The sequence below is a fragment of the Artemia sp. Qi Xiang Cuo genome, chromosome 3 (genome assembly GCF_049724085.1).
Source record: "Artemia sp. Qi Xiang Cuo chromosome 3, ASM4972408v1, whole genome shotgun sequence".
Classification (NCBI taxonomy): Eukaryota; Metazoa; Arthropoda; class Branchiopoda; order Anostraca; family Artemiidae; genus Artemia; species Artemia sp. Qi Xiang Cuo.
The window spans coordinates 76,356,389-76,372,614 of record NC_142796.1 but is presented as its reverse complement, the minus strand read 5'-3'; the positions used below and the strand labels follow the sequence as shown (position 1 = coordinate 76,372,614).

The 16,226-nt window shown below is 33.4% G+C and overlaps 1 protein-coding gene across 1 annotated transcript in view; it reads right to left on the bottom strand.

Moving 5' to 3' along the window:
* Dna2 (DNA replication helicase/nuclease 2) overlaps positions 1-16,226 on the bottom strand; it is a 114,171-nt gene that overhangs the window by 33,914 nt on the left and 64,031 nt on the right. The window contains exons 9-13 of the mRNA XM_089086583.1: positions 16,055-16,197; positions 11,785-11,950; positions 8,170-8,355; positions 5,664-5,894; positions 601-750 (exon numbers count right to left, since the gene is read on the bottom strand). Coding sequence (XP_088942709.1) covers positions 601-750; positions 5,664-5,894; positions 8,170-8,355; positions 11,785-11,950; positions 16,055-16,197 — 876 coding nt within the window. The remainder of the gene's footprint in view (positions 1-600; positions 751-5,663; positions 5,895-8,169; positions 8,356-11,784; positions 11,951-16,054; positions 16,198-16,226) is intronic.

Sequence of the window (16,226 nt, the reverse complement as noted above, 5' to 3'; positions counted from 1 at the left end):
GATTGTAACATTCTAGTGCATCATTTTAATTGGAGTATCGAATCACAGTGCCCAGTCTAACAGGACTGTTACCAAGGACCACAAAGCTTCGAAAGAGCAACCCATTTGGATCTCAAAGATAGCAGAGAACATTTAATCATTTAAGTTGTGACTCTATATTTATCATATACATAGTTGTTTCTAAACTGTCCTTGAATCTCTAACTTATGTTATTTCCGACAGCACCTTTTGACGAATTTCCCCTTATAACTTAACAGTTCAATTAATGCCAAAAAAAAAATCTCTTACGCACACGCAACAGGAAAACATACTTTTATTTCTTAAGTTCAAAAAAGCAATCTTTCCAACGTGTCTTTTTTTTAATAAAGTAACTCTAAAAAAAACAATGTTTATTTTATATTATAAAAACCATTTTAAGGCTGAATTTATAGGTGATAATGTATCACTTATCAGGCCACTTTTGGCAACAGATAGTTCCTGTTTACTGTACAATTTTTAACCAGTAATAAAAAATTTCCGTTCCCCTGAGTTTTACCCTATTGGTATCTATGCTCTCACACTCATTTTCTCAGTTTCTCTTCCCTCTCAATTAGTTTATACCTGTGAACGACAAACTTCCGAATCCTTTCTGCAACAATGTCATCTTGAAATAAGGACATGAGATTACCGTATAAGATGCCAGTTGCATTACCATATTCTGTTTTATCAAGAAATACTTCCTCTTCTTCTTTTAACTGCGCATGCAAATCTCTGGAAAAATTAATAAATTAGTCTTGTCATAGAAAAGCGCAGGATTGTGCACAGGGAGACTCTTTTCCTCTATTTCAAGACTGTTTGCATACTTTTTTCTGTTCCCCACCCCCCCGCGCAAACAGAATGATATCGTGTGCGTGCTTCCAGTGAAGAATTAGCCAGAAGACAAGTTTACCGATGAAAGGAAAATAAGCTTAGATGAGCATCAAAAAGACTAAAAGACTAAAAAACAGGTTTTTTACCGTTAATTCTGTTAACGTTCAAGATGCAGCCAGAGGGCATAATAGCAAAATATTGTATTGGCATATTAAAAAATTGAGATAAAGCTCTTTTAGTAGTGAATATGTAGATGCTAATTGTAGAGGCTCAAATCCTATTTAGGGTGAGATAAATATTTTTTTTATTTTGCGATTTTCTTCTCTAGACATCTTTATAGCATAGCCTTAAAATGTTTACATAATCTCGGAGGCCTATTGTTCGCAGGGCTAACATCTTTGAAGGTTCAAAAAAAAGGAAAAAACCGCTACATCTATCCATATTTAGGGTGAGATAAATATTTTTTTTATTTTGCGATTTTCTTCTCTACGATATCTTTATAGCATAGCCTTAAAATGTTTACATAATCTCGGAGGCCTATTGTTCGCAGGGCTAACATCTTTGAAGGTTCAAAAAAAAAGGAAAAACCCGCTACATCTATCCATATTTAGGGTGAGATAAATATTTTTTTATTTTGCGATTTTCTTTTCTAGACATCTTTATAGCATAGCCTTAAAATAATTAACATAGCCTCGGAGGCCTATTAATCGCAGGGCTAACCTCTTTGAAGGTTCAAAAAAAAAAAGAAAAAAAACCGCTACATCTATCCATATTTAGGGTGAGATAAATATTTTTTTATTTTGCGATTTTCTTTTCTAGACATCTTTATAGCATAGCCTTAAAATAATTAACATCGCCTCGAAGGCCTATTAATCGTAGGGCTAACCTCTTTGAAGGTTCAAAAAAAAATGAAAAAAACCGCTACATCTATCCATATTTAGGGTGAGATAAATATTTTTTTATTTTGCGATTTTCTTCTCTACGATATCTTTATAGCATAGCCTTAAAATGTTTACATAATCTCGGAGGCCTATTGTTCGCAGGGCTAACATCTTTGAAGGTTCAAAAAAAAAGGAAAAACCCGCTACATCTATCCATATTTAGGGTGAGATAAATATTTTTTTATTTTGCGATTTTCTTTTCTAGACATCTTTATAGCATAGCCTTAAAATAATTTACATCGCCTCGGAGGCCTATTAATCGCAGGGCTAACCTCTTTGAAGGTTCAAAAAAAATGAAAAAAACCGCTACATCTATCCATATTTAGGGTGAGATAAATATTTTTTTATTTTGCGATTTTCTTTTCTAGACATCTTTATAGCATAGCCTTAAAATAATTAACATCGCCTCGAAGGCCTATTAATCGTAGGGCTAACCTCTTTGAAGGTTCAAAAAAAAATGAAAAAAACCGCTACATCTATCCATATTTAGGGTGAGATAAATATTTTTTTATTTTACGATTTTCTTTTCTAGACATCTTTATAGCATAGCCTTAAAATAATTAACATCGCCTCGGAGGCCTATTAATCGCAGGGCTAACCTCTTTGAAGGTTCAAAAAAAAAGGAAAAAAATCGCTACATCCATCCATTCATAAAATAGAAACAGGCAGGGTATTGATGAACACCTTATTAGGCAGAAACGAACTTTTATTAGCGGGTATGGTATAGCATTTATAAAGAAAACTTCGATTCCATCACAAAAATAGTAAATAGCTATAAACTCAAAAGTCTAACGCTAAATATTTACGAACTACTGGCGTTCTTTTTATAAATTAAATAAAAAAAACAAGTTTTTTTAATTGAAAGTAAGGAACGACGTTAAAACTTAAAACGAACAGAAATTATTCCTTATATGAAAGGGGCTGTCCCCTCCTTAACGCCTCGCTCTTTACGCTAAACTTTTTTATTGTTTAAAAAATACAGTTGTGAGAAAGTCAAACTTTAGTGTAAAGAGCGAGGCGTTAAGGAGGGGACAGCCCCTTTCATATAAGGAATAATTTCTGTTCATTTTAAGTTTTAACGTCGTTCCTTACTTTCAGTTAAAAAAAACTTGTTTTTTTTTATTTAATTTTTGAATGTTTTTGAATAAATGCAGGTTTTGATCTTGGCTGACCGTACATGAATAATTTAAACAAAATTTGCATATTAATTTACTTTTATTTGGTTAAATGGCTTTCTCAAAACTTGTTTAATTTTATTTACGACTTTTTTATTAGTAATAAATATACGTAACTTACGAATTAACTTACGTAACGAACTTCTATATTCATATATTTTTAATACGTATATTAGGGGGTTCGCCCCCTTATCAATACCTTGCTCTTTAAGCCAATGTTCAAATTTTGTTCCAATTCTTTAAAAATAACCGCTTAATCACAAAGGCCGTTAATTAGAATAAATAGCTCTTATGAAAGTACTCCACATTTTTGTAAATAGGAGCTTGAAAGCTCCACAGTAGGTTTCTCTGATACGCTGAATATGATGGTGTGATTTTCATTAAGGTTCTATAACTTTTAGGGGGTCTTTCCCCCTTTTTTCGAAAATCATACAAATGTTCTCAGACTCGTAACGCTTGATGGGTAGGACTAAACTTGACAAAACTTATATATTTGAAATCAGCATTAAAATCCGATCCTTTTGATGTATCTATTTGTATCAAAATACCTTTTTCTAGAGTTTCGGTTACCATTGAGCCGGGTCGCTCCTTACTTGTTTGATCAATTTTATAATTTAACTTAAAACAGTTAAAAATTATTACCGAAGAATAAATGAAACTTAAAACAAACACATCATATCGAACATACTGAATACACATACCGATATAGATAAATAAATAAATTCTAAATCGAGTAGAAATTAAAATGAATGTTCAGATCAAACTCAAAACGACCAGAAATTACCACAAATAGGACTTTGAGCGTTGTTAAGAGGCGAGTATATATATACATTAAATACTTATTTTACCCAACCCATGCAAAGAACAGGGAGCCACAAATTATTAATTTTGCTTCATCAACTAGCCTTCAACTTCCGTCAAAAGAAAAATACGTGAAACGAAAAAGTACCAGCTCTGAAAAAAGCTATTTGTTTTACAGTTCCGTTTCCTTTTTTTCAAGGAGGTAAAAGCGGAAGAAATTCGTTTTGAAATTTTTAAATCAATCGAAATAAGACCTGCTGCAAACCTGATGAAAATAGTGTAGGAATTATGAGAAATATCAGATTATCTAGACAAAATCGATGAAAGTTGCAGAAAAGGGTTGAGTTTTTTTGTCATTGAAATACAATTTTTTCCTCACTTTGACGTAAAAGTACCTCTGCACAATGTCAGTTTAGTGACATACGTGGGAACAACAGATGTCTAGTTATATTTCTATGTTATATGCCTATGTATATGTTATATGTTTATGTCATATGTCTATGTCTATGTTATATGCCTATGTCTATGTCTATTTTATATGTCCATGTTATATGTCTATGTCTATGTTGCATGTCTATGTTATATGTCTATGTCTAGGTCTATATTATATGTCTATGTCTATATTATATGTCTATGTCTATGTTATATGTCTATGTTATATGCCTATGCCTATGTTATATATCTATGTATGGTTATCTGTCATATTTTTAGCAAACAGTTAAAATCGTCAGTTATAGTCTCTTTTCTGGATCAGTTAATTTCTTCTTTTAGGTGCGCAATAATATAGGTATATTTGATAATTAATCATTTATAGTAGCAGCTAAAGGATCAACCGAATTAGAAGATTATATCTTAAACAGCCCACAGACATTGACTTAGTAAAGAGCAGTAATGCCCCCGCGTGTTATTTTCCCCAAAGAGAAAAAAAACAAATTGCAAGTACACTAGACTTGCAAGACTTGGTCCTTCTGGACGTCATTAATTACTTGGTATGGGACGGGGGCCAGTGGCATGACTCTGTAAACTCAGCTAGAGTTGACCCAGCTCATAATGGGTACGTGGAAAATCTAGGGAGGGTATACACGAAGAACGTACGAAGGCAAAGGATGGCTGACCCCCTGCCCTCCATTGCGCTTCCTGACTGAAGGGCTATGAAACACCACTACGGATCGTGACGTCTGACTTTCTTTTACCATTTTTTTTATATGTCCTTTTTTTCTTTTTCAGGTGTCTTCATATAGAAGGGATGGTACTCTTGCATTATATGGGCCTGTCATGAAATAGACAATGGAATCCATTCACGAAATACACCGAGACGCGTGATGAAAAACAGGTTTATGCTGCCTAAACAAAGGGTTTCTCACTCCAGGAACTATATTTAAACTGTTATTTTTTGGGGTAGAGGCGGGGGGGAGGTACCTAGGTTAGGTTACGTATTTAATATATGCTATGCTTTACCCCCACCCCCCTAATGTACAAATATATAGCCCAAATTTGTTTCTAAACTATTGTGTATCCAACCTATTTTATTTTATTCATTAGCGTTAACCAAACTTGACTTTTTTGAAAGGCCCATATAATGCAAGAGTACCGAACGGATAGCAAAGGAAACTTGGAAAATAGCTCATTGAATCGTAAATTCAGAATTTCAATGTGCTTTTCAGGGGCTATGACCAATTTGACGATGATCTGACATCCTTTCAACACCAGATGTGCCCTCGTGACTCCACATGACATCAGATAAAAATTTCATGATAGTTATTTAATATTTAAATTTATTAAGATAATAGCAAAAACATACATGAAATAGGCGGGAATGAAAAACCTTAAGAAAGAGGTCTTGCCTATCATACTTGTTTTTCAATTGCACACAAAATATTAAAAAAATATAACTTACCGTTCACCTAAGACATGTATTTTTTCAGTTTCTATCGTTGTGACGTGTACGATATCAATAGCAAGCTTGGATTTGGTTGAAACAACCAGACTATCTCCAATTTGAACAATGCCTGTCAGAACCTCATGTTGATAATCCTTGATTTTTACCAATTCAGATCGCCATTCATCTCCATTTTCACTAGTGCTGCTTGCCACTCGCAGGTTGGCAATGCAACTCCCTTTCTTTTGCCTAAACAAAATGGAATAATAAAAACATGCTTAAAAATATGTTATAAAACATATTAAAATATATATATTTAAAATATGTAATAAAATGAGCTTTGTATTGTTTACTGTTTTATCTAATTCACATAAAAAAAAAAAACATTAGCCCCAACAGAGAGCAGACCTCGTAAAGTTGGGTAGTTAAATAGTAGGGCATACGCAAAAAAATAAAGAAACTACATCTCGTTATAATAACAATAGGAAAAATAAACTCGGTCAGAACGACAACGAGCCGAACGGGGGAAAATTCATTAGGATTTTGCATTTGAAAGTGAAAAATGGAAATATTTACTTCTCGTATTTATTTTAAATCTAATAAATTTAACAAAAAAAAATATCATTTCTATTTCTGATGAATTTTCAGGTACATACTGAACCTCGAGAGACACCAACATCTCTAAGGCTTTTTAAATTAGACAGATTTCCACCAGTATCTGCTGCAATTTTGCGTAAATACATGGACGATTTGATTATTTCTAGTCATTTCTCTCTTATGCCAAAATTTTTTATTTTATCAAAACGAATTCTATGGTTTAAAGTGCCAAATGCTTTTTTAGCATCATACGAAACAGTAGACACATGGAAATTGCAATCCAAACAATTATTTATTTCTAATAAAAGAGCTGCAACTGCTTCTTCTGGCCAACGGTTGCTTTCGATGCTAAAATCAATCTTTATAAAACTCCTCTTGTCAATAGTGGGGGTAGTTAGCCCATGGAGCAGACAAGGCTTCTTTATAGACAACTTTATAATTCCAATTCCAGTTCACCCATGTAAACAGAAAGGGAAACACATTTAGCTTGTAAAATAACAGATTACGAGCCAAAGCACGAAAAACAATGTCTTGGCATTATTTTAAACTTTTCTTATTTTGTACAAGTGAAACGTTTTAAAATTTCTTCCCAAGAAGAGACAAATAGTTTGTTGGAAATGTATAAATGAAACATAGTGATTGAGGCTAATAGTGAATAATTAAATTAATTAGCGATTAATAGCAATAATTAGAACATATAAGTTATATGCCTACTGTAATACATAATACTGTTATTTATTTAAAACAAAATAACTGTATGTCAGCCATGTACCTTGGAGGAGCCCTTGGAGTAGGTACCCTTCCTGTTAAATAGGAAGTTATGTCTGCGTACTTGTTTTTAGCGATTTCTATTATGTTAATTATTTATAAATTATCTTTAATTAAGTGATTCTTCAGTGACGTTTTCCTGTTAAATAGGAAGTTATGTCTGCGTACTTGTTTTTGATGATTTCTATATCTTAATTATTTATAAATTATTTTTAACTAAGTGATTTTTCAATGATGTCTTCCTGTTAAATTGGAAGTTATGTCTGCGTGCTTATTTTTAATTATTTCTATTATCCTAATCATTTATAAATTATTTCTAATTAAGTGATCCTCAGTAACGTCTTCCAGTTAAATTGGAAGTTATGTCTTTCGTACTTATTTTTAATGATTTCTATATCTTAATTATGTATAAATTATTTTTAACGAAGTGATTCTTCAGTGATGTCTTCCTCTTAATTAGAAGTTATGTCTGCGTGCTTATTTTCAATTATATCTATTATCCTATTCATTTATAAATGATTTCTAATTAAGTGATCCTCAGTAACGTCTTCCTGTTAAATAGGAAGTAATTATTTTGAATTAAGTGATTCTTTAGTGACGTCTTCTTAATTATTCTTATTCATAATAAATATTATACTTATTACTTATAATAAGAATAATTAAGACGAATAATACTTAATTTTAATTATTTATAAATTATTTTTAATTAAGTGATTCTTCAGTAATGTCTTCCTGTTAAATTGGAAGTTATGTCTTTCGTACTTATTTTTAATGATTTCTATTATCTTAATTATTTATAAATTATTTTTAATTAAGTGATTCTTTCGTGATGTCTTCTGTTAAATTGGAGTTATCTCTGCGTTCCTTCTGCGATAGCAGAAGCAATTTACCATAGCTGAATAATTTTGCTTCAAATATAAAAATAAGGGAATAATTAAGAGGAAGAAACATTTCAGGAGATAGACCTTCGTAATTCCAAGAATTTTTACACCTGCATCTTACTTAATTTATTCTAAATACATTTGTTCGTATGATCTTTGATTTCTATTTATTCTGTCATCCTGTTTTCTTTTTTATGCTATTTTTTTATATTTGATTAATCAGTAACAGTGGACATTTGATAAATAATAGCCATGATTATCATTAATAGATATAGAACCTTTCAAGGGAGGATATTGTCCATAGATCCTTGAGACTACTTCTTGACCGAGCTTCAGATTGTTCAATTCGCAACAGTGAAGTCCACTTCTTAAAGAATTCCAGATCTTTGTCTGTAAGATGCTTCGTCAAAGTCGGAACTAAGTAGGCCATGTTATGCGGTGGCTCTGGAACATTGTTCAGAGTTCTTAAAAAATATAGAAAAAAAGTTATTTTGGCAAAAATTAGATTAATTAATCAAAAAGAAATAAGAATACAAAATGGAGAAGAATTTGCAGCCGAAAAATCGTGTTGGCATCTGTTTATTTCAACATCTATCGTAGCACTCAAAATAAACGCCAAATTAAGCTACTTGACCATTACAAAGAAAACACACACACGAAATATATTCACAGACCCCTTGATGGGCTGTAATTTGTTCTGATGTCTGGTAAGCCTGCAGATGGGTACGGTAGGTGGGAAAATTGGTTGGCACTCCTCGTTTACTATTATTACTATTCCAAATTTCATTACTAGAACATGTCTTTGACCAATCAAAGTGGGCAAGTTCAACAGCCCTATGGCATTTTCGTAGTTGATGTGGCGGGGCCCCCAATTTTATTTTAGTCGCACATTTCTGAACATCTTTTCTTTCAAAAATAAAAGTTTTCTTCCGAAATGTTTCTTACCATAAGTTCACTTTTACTTTTACCTAAAGTCGATTTATATCTTTAATTCAGTTTTCTTTTTGAATTGTCTTTTCAACAAAAAAAGAACTATTGCAACTAAATGGCGGTACGTGAATAAATCTCACATATTCTTAATTCACCTCCACCATTTATCGTTGACTGATTGCTTTACTTTCAAAACTAACAAGAAAACTAAGAAAGATGGACTTAATTGATTTAAAATTTGTTAATCTCGATTTCAGAGGCCACGCTACAGCGTTGCTTATAGTAAAGGTCATACGACTCCAATGTTTTATTATTATTATTTTTTTCCCCAGAGGCACTTCACATGGAAAGGTTCGTCTTAGAAACTTCAAAAGGGGCTCATTCAATTGGAAATCGAGAGTTCTAGTGCCTTTTTTAAGGGTCAAAAGTGATTGGAGGACAAAGAACACCCCTACCACGCTCACCATTTCCCCAAATACATCCAATCAAAATTTTGAGATTTTAAAGATTATCCTTCGAAATAGGGTGGGGGCTTCGCACTCTGTGCAGTGCCTTCTACAATAGGCAATTGTTTTAATTTTCATATACATTATAAAAAGATTCAATAAGCCCCTTTCTACACGCATTACATTTATGAGGTACTGAGGGTGGGTGGCCCTGGAGATCGCCCGGGATATGTGTTTTAATTTTGCATGTACTCTGATTAGCCTGTTTGTTCCTGGCGATAACTTTGGTTCTGACTTAAGTCATCAACTGTTAGGTCATGGCTCGACCATTACTTTACCTCAACTTAAGTCTTATGTGAGATTATTGATCTTAGCCCCCTTCCCTCTATCATGCATTCTCACCATCGTATGTGTGGTTGCCACTATAGCCGGGTCTATTAACAATTCAAAACTTATGTGGTCCTATGCGTTTATATTTAATTTTTAATATTTTAAATTTATAAATTTAAAGGTAGTTTTGTCTATGAAAATATACGTAGCTATTTGAGTATAACTTCGTCGTACCCGATATTTTGAGGAACTGGTTTTTGATAAAGATATTATCAGTAACTGCATAAGTATGTCCGCATGCGAATCTCATAGAAAGAAGGTTATATAATAATCAAAAAAGATAATGAGATAGATAACGAAGACAATTAACAGCAGGGCCGTACCCAGTTTTTTTTTCAAGGGGTATTTTACACAATATTTTTTTTTTTTTGGGGGGGGGGGTACACAAAAAACACATCAAAATTTTTTTATATCCATTTTTGTTACATTTTTACGAGTCAAACAAACATACCCCCCCCTCCTCACCCGGATACGGCCTTGATGAATAGAGTTAAATAATGCTGAATTTCTACTTCTTTAGCAACTTTTCTTCTGCTCAGCCTTCTTGCTCTAGCATTTACTGTGCCAGAATGGACTCTTTACGTATAACCATTATATAAAACTGTTCTCCATTGGTTTCTTGATTGGATCTAATAATAAGATGAATAAAAAAAAACAATAAGAAGACTGAATATTCCAGAAAAGACACATAGCACACAAAAATGTGGACTACTTAGCAGTTTACAGATATCAGCAATAGCGCATCTATTTCCAAATCCTCATAAATTGTAGTTTAACATTCCTAAAGAGTGGGAATTTCAGATGAGTAGGACACTGTTACTCTTTATAAAATATGCTCTACAATTACTTCAAAGAGCAGACAAGCATTACGTTTAAGTCTAAACTAGAGACTTATAAGGAACACCTTTTAATGGAATTTGGTACTTTCATTTTGCATATTATTATTGAACGCTACTGGCTATTCCCAAGTTATGTTTGTGACTCTTTTGCTGATGTGTGTAATGTGTATGACAGTGTAAAAAATTTGCTGCTACTTGGTATTCTGTAGAATCATCAGCGACCTCCCCCGCCCCCCTACGCTTACCTGAGACTAACTTTATTTTTAGCTTTGAGATAACATTTTATATTTCTCCTAGGCTCTGGAATGAGTCCACCTTTTTCTTCAGTAAATGGTGATCACCAGGGTGACGTAATGTCTGCACCTTTTTTCGGTGCACTGAACTGATCTTAATAAATGTCTCAATGCGTATTGATTTGATCACCATGGATATGAATGAATGAGCAATATATGCTGTAAAGATGACCTGGTTGTGTTACTTACTTTTATTGATACAGTTAGCATATTACTCAAGATTTGTAAGCATTATGCAGCTGCTCATAATATCATTTGTACCTCTACAAAGACAGAGCGGGCCTATTTTCACTCACAGCAGTCCCAAACAGCTTTGAGAAAGTTTATCTCAGAAGTAATATGCTGCTTCATCAATTTATGCGTTGTCCAACTGATATTAAAAGATTTATTATTTATTAGTATGGTACCAATGTCTTTGGATTGTCTACAGTTTGTAATCCCACATTTGATCACCTTTGTTATCTTAATTTTCACATGTAATGATTCCTTACGTTTTATGCATAAGTTGGTCTGCTCCACGATTGCAGCTGAGATGTACTTTGCTCCCCTATGGATGAGGTTGTGTAAGCCTCTTGGAACTGAGTGAACTGTTTGTGCATTCCGTTTATTCGTTTCTTTTTTTTCTTATTTTTTAATTAAATAGTCAATTATGTTTAACATAAAGTGTTGAATTGAATGCATTAATTAACCTTCAAACACAAAAAAATGCTAATTAATTTTCATAAATATGGATTATCGTCCACAAAATTACAGGTCTGACGTGGAAACTTTTGATCCACAGCAAGAAATTAGAAAATATAGATTGTGGAAAAAATACTACCTTTTCTATGTTTTGTTGGTAGTTATATATAGAATATACAATACCAAGAAATTTTCTTGCCTCCAAAATGAAAAGCCATTTTTTCTAGGGGCGTTGAGAGACAATTCCATAATAACCAATGACTTCTAAAACGACAGAATTACACAAGACCTTCCCAGCAGCAGTCATGTCTTACCTTTGATATAAAGAGCACACAACATTGTACTCACACGATTCACACCTTCTTTTATCATCAAGTACTGGCGGAAGAACGCTATCCTCAATATCACGAATCGAAAGGGAATTTACTTCAGTAGATGACAATCGACTCAGCCCCGGTCGCTTGGTCTCGTTCTTTCCTACTACAAGGAGAGAATAATTAAAAAAGACTAAACAAAGTGAGGGATAGCAAAGTGTTATACCCGGCTATGCAGAAAAATGTTGTTTCCCGAAAAAACGAATTACCAGTCGTGGTTGATTTTCGGTTGTGATTTTTCACTACGGTCAAATTCCTGTACGTAGATGATAAATCTATAAAATATTTTCCGCTAGAAAAAAAAATCAAAGTCCATTTTCCGAAAGAGGTTTTTAAGGAAAAAAATTTCATAGTAGCCATGCATTACACTAAAATAAATAAATATTTCCTGCATTGAGCACGTTTAAATAGTGATTAACTGATGGGTAAGATTCCCTGTGTGGGAGATACTCCATTTTTTACAAATAAAAACTTTTCTTTGATCTAAAAATCAACTTATTGTGTGTTTTTTTTTTTATTGGTGCTTTTTGATTCTGCACTAAGTAGAAACTAATGAAAGAGGGGGTTTACCGTGACCTTCTTAAACCTTTCCCGGTCAACTGAAATTATAATCGTTCACCACAGCTCTAGAAGAAGGTCTAAGATTTTACTAAGCGCTCTCTTTGAAATGCTTCTCATGACTCTCTACCTAGTAGCGCACAGACCGAAAAAAAATTTTTTTAATGCTCGTACAACTTGCTTTTACCGAAACATAATCCAGAATGAGACAACCTTGCAAACGAACTGTGAGGGCCATAATCAGACAGTTTGGGAACGCCACTTCAGGCAAAGTGAGCTAAAATGGAACTGAACTATGAAAACCTCTCAAGACATCACGAAGAATGTACATAAGGTATTTGAAGTGAAATAAATAGCCTAGCAAATTTTAAACAAATTTTCATTACCCTTACAGAAAAAGCATGGGATAGTTCAAACATGTTAGCTTCTTTGTTGACAACTGGTTTCCAAAACCAAATTCAGTTGAGGATGATACAACCTAGAAAACGAACTGTGAGGGTTCGTTTCAGAACTGAGAGGTTCATAATCAGAAAAGTATTTATATACCCTTGTAGAGTTCCAATCCATGACCGGATTGTCTAGGTCTAAGAGCAGAAACATGACAGTCTATATAAGAGCACACAAATGCGATTTTGTCACTAACCATTTGGTACAGGTCGAAAGTAAGTCGTCATTTTAGTCATTATTACCGTGTATTTTGGGGTCTACTTCGAGAGACCTAATTAATGCTTTTAAGATGATTTATTGAGAACGGTGTGGAAGTCCGGAAGGCAGTGACTTAATTTTGTCGATTGTCGATCGTTTCTTCAGTATATCGTGAGGTTTCTAAAACAGCGAGATCTCACGATAAATGTTTAGATGTAGAAGCACTTGTTCTAAATATGAAGCATAATAGGAGTATATTTGAAGTTTCTTGTATTGTAATGACTGATATGGTTTCCGAAGCTTTCTTTTCTAGAACCTGCAGAAGAGGAATATTGCTGTTACCAATCTTGGAAGATCCTATGAATGAGACATTAATAAACACGCTGTTATCAAAGGGGAAAACCAGGCTTGCAGTCAACATAAATCCCACGGGCTTTTGTATTAAAGGATTTAACTGCGATTTTATCATCTCTAAGGCTAAGGAGTCCTTTTAAGTCGTCACTAAGAATAATTCGAATAAAAACTTTCCTCTACTAATAAAAAAGAGCAAAGAGTGAAAAGTAGATAAGAATGCAAAATTTTTTCTAAAACCGTAAAAGAACCGTGCTTGCGATCTGCCACATTTCTGTTGATTACGTTACACAGGTCACACATGCTTTTTTGATGTTATATGACTTATCCTTAAGTGAGAAATAATGCATGTTTTTTAGAATACAGTCAACCGAAGCAACTTGATAGTTACTATCAGATTTGAATTTGTCCGAACAGGTCTTATTCGGATTCTTAAACACCGGTTCATAGATAAGCTATGAAAACTAATATTTTTAGCAAGCTAAAATGTGCTCAATGTGAATTATAATTGTTGATTAAAATAATGAAACTGAATGACGAGCCACAGAGAATCAAACGATTTGGTTGATCATTCGATATCATAGACCAATTGCATCAATAAAAACAGACAAAACACAAATTTATTATATGTTGAGCATAAAAACACAAGTATAATATATATTAGCAAAATACGATGTTCAACAGACAAATTAAAACAAGTTAGTTAAAAGAAAAAAAGTAATATAGCTTTAGCAAAGACTAATGATTTTAGCATTACATTAACTTTATTCATTAAGTATAGCCTCAAAAAAAAGACTCATAAGATAAAGCACTCCACTGTAGGTTTGATTCACCTGGTTTTATTGATCTATATTTTACGATGATTTAAAAAGTAGGCGCATAAATCATATAAAAGCCCAAGTTTTGCCATCTGTTTCACCAAGTTTTTTTTATTTAAAAGGGAATAAAAATTCACTATTTATTCTAAAATTTACTCATCTGTTAATCTTTTTACTCATCTGTTTTATAAGGGCTATCTTTATAATTTGACTAGCCCCTGGGACTGCTTAAACCATGTCATCTCCAGACGCAGAATATTTAATCTGTTGACTGTACTTACTAAAATCCCTTCAAATTTTAGACCCAGGCCATTAGAGATTATGGGAACATTTGGAGCGTTAAGGTAGGTTTCCCCCTGACTAATGACGATACTTAAAAAAGGGAGAAAAACTTTTATTTCACGATCAAACGAGTCACTAGTCACTGCGGTACTCCCTAGTCACTGCGACAATCTCTTCTGCCTAATGGGCCGGAAAAAAAGAGAAAAATATATATGGAAGACACACGGTTCTTCCGTAAGTTCGCGCTACTACGTTGACTATGATACGAATATGAAATATTGAAGTTGACTATGATTTCAATATGAAATATTTTATAAGTTAGCCATACTCTGTGGTGAGAAAATTAGAACGGAATAGATTGACGCGATGTGAAACAAGGCATTGTGTGCCATATCCTGCAAATCTGACCAAACATGCTGAACCGTATTCGCAGTCCTTTAGATCAAAGCTATGTAAACCAAACATGAATAATTGGTTGACCCACCTTTTTTCTAGTATCTTGTTTTAAACTTAAGACGATTAAAGGTTAATCTCGTCTATTTATTATTAAGCTTAGCTTAGCCATACTCGCCCCACATTAGCCAGAAAGACGCTAGAAAATGAACATTCTGAGAAATATATTAAACAAATATTTACTAATTCTAAGAAAACTGAGGGTGAACGTCCTCCGTTTAGATCCTTTATCAGTTGTTACTGGAGATGTGGAGCCATCAGTCATCATACCAGGAAGAACCTCTACTCAGATTAGCCCGAAGAAACCCTCAGAGTAAATCAAAACTGTTGACGAAAATAATTATTTCTTTCAATTCAAACTTCGGTTCCAAATACTTTTCCTGTGTACATATTAATATTTTTGATTGAAATAAACAAATGTAGGTTTTTTAGCAAAAAACTTAAACTGTGAAGGTAAGTTCCAAATTAATTTAAGATTTGTCCGTGAGTTCAAAATTGGTGAAAAGCAAGCGTGCATTGACAAGTGAGAGCTGAAAATGCCAATCGGGGAGCCCAGGGCCCAGTCTATAGAACTTTTGTATCTTTTATTCATTTGGTTATTAAACCAACAAAGTTCAAATTGCTTATAGCGAATATTATTCACGAACCAACAGAGGATACATAAATTAGCCTATGTAAAACTCCAGGTCTTGAACCATGGTTATTAGTGGCATTTTTAGTCAATGTTATTGAGTCTATTTATCTCTCATTTACTATGTTGCCATTCCCTTCAACCAAGAATTAAACTTGTAAACATGCAAAACTGAAAACAGTAATAACAAGAAAACTGTATTTTTTTTAGAGATAGCTTTAAATCATACGCTCCTTACGTACATTCGTGGACCCTCCCCCCCCCCCACTCTCCACATAAAATTGGAAGATAGTACACGTAAAACACATTTTTGAATTTTAAACTGTCGTTTTGACTTTGTGTGATGCCCTTCCAAACGTAAATTTTGGCTGTATCTACCTAAGAATCTTGTTTTCTTCGCACATACACTTGCAGTGATTACACACTTTAAACCAGGAAATAAGCAAACCAGAAGTTTTTTTTCGTTACTTACATCCATTAATTTCAGGAAAATGTTCATTCTGCTTTCGGGATATAGAAGGAACTGCACTGATGTAATGGCTAAGTTCATTCCTTAATTGAATTAACCCGCGTTTCTCATGAGCTCCTGCTGGGATTTCTTGCATTGCACCGTCCCTGGAAAAACCTCCTGTTTTCAAACAGAA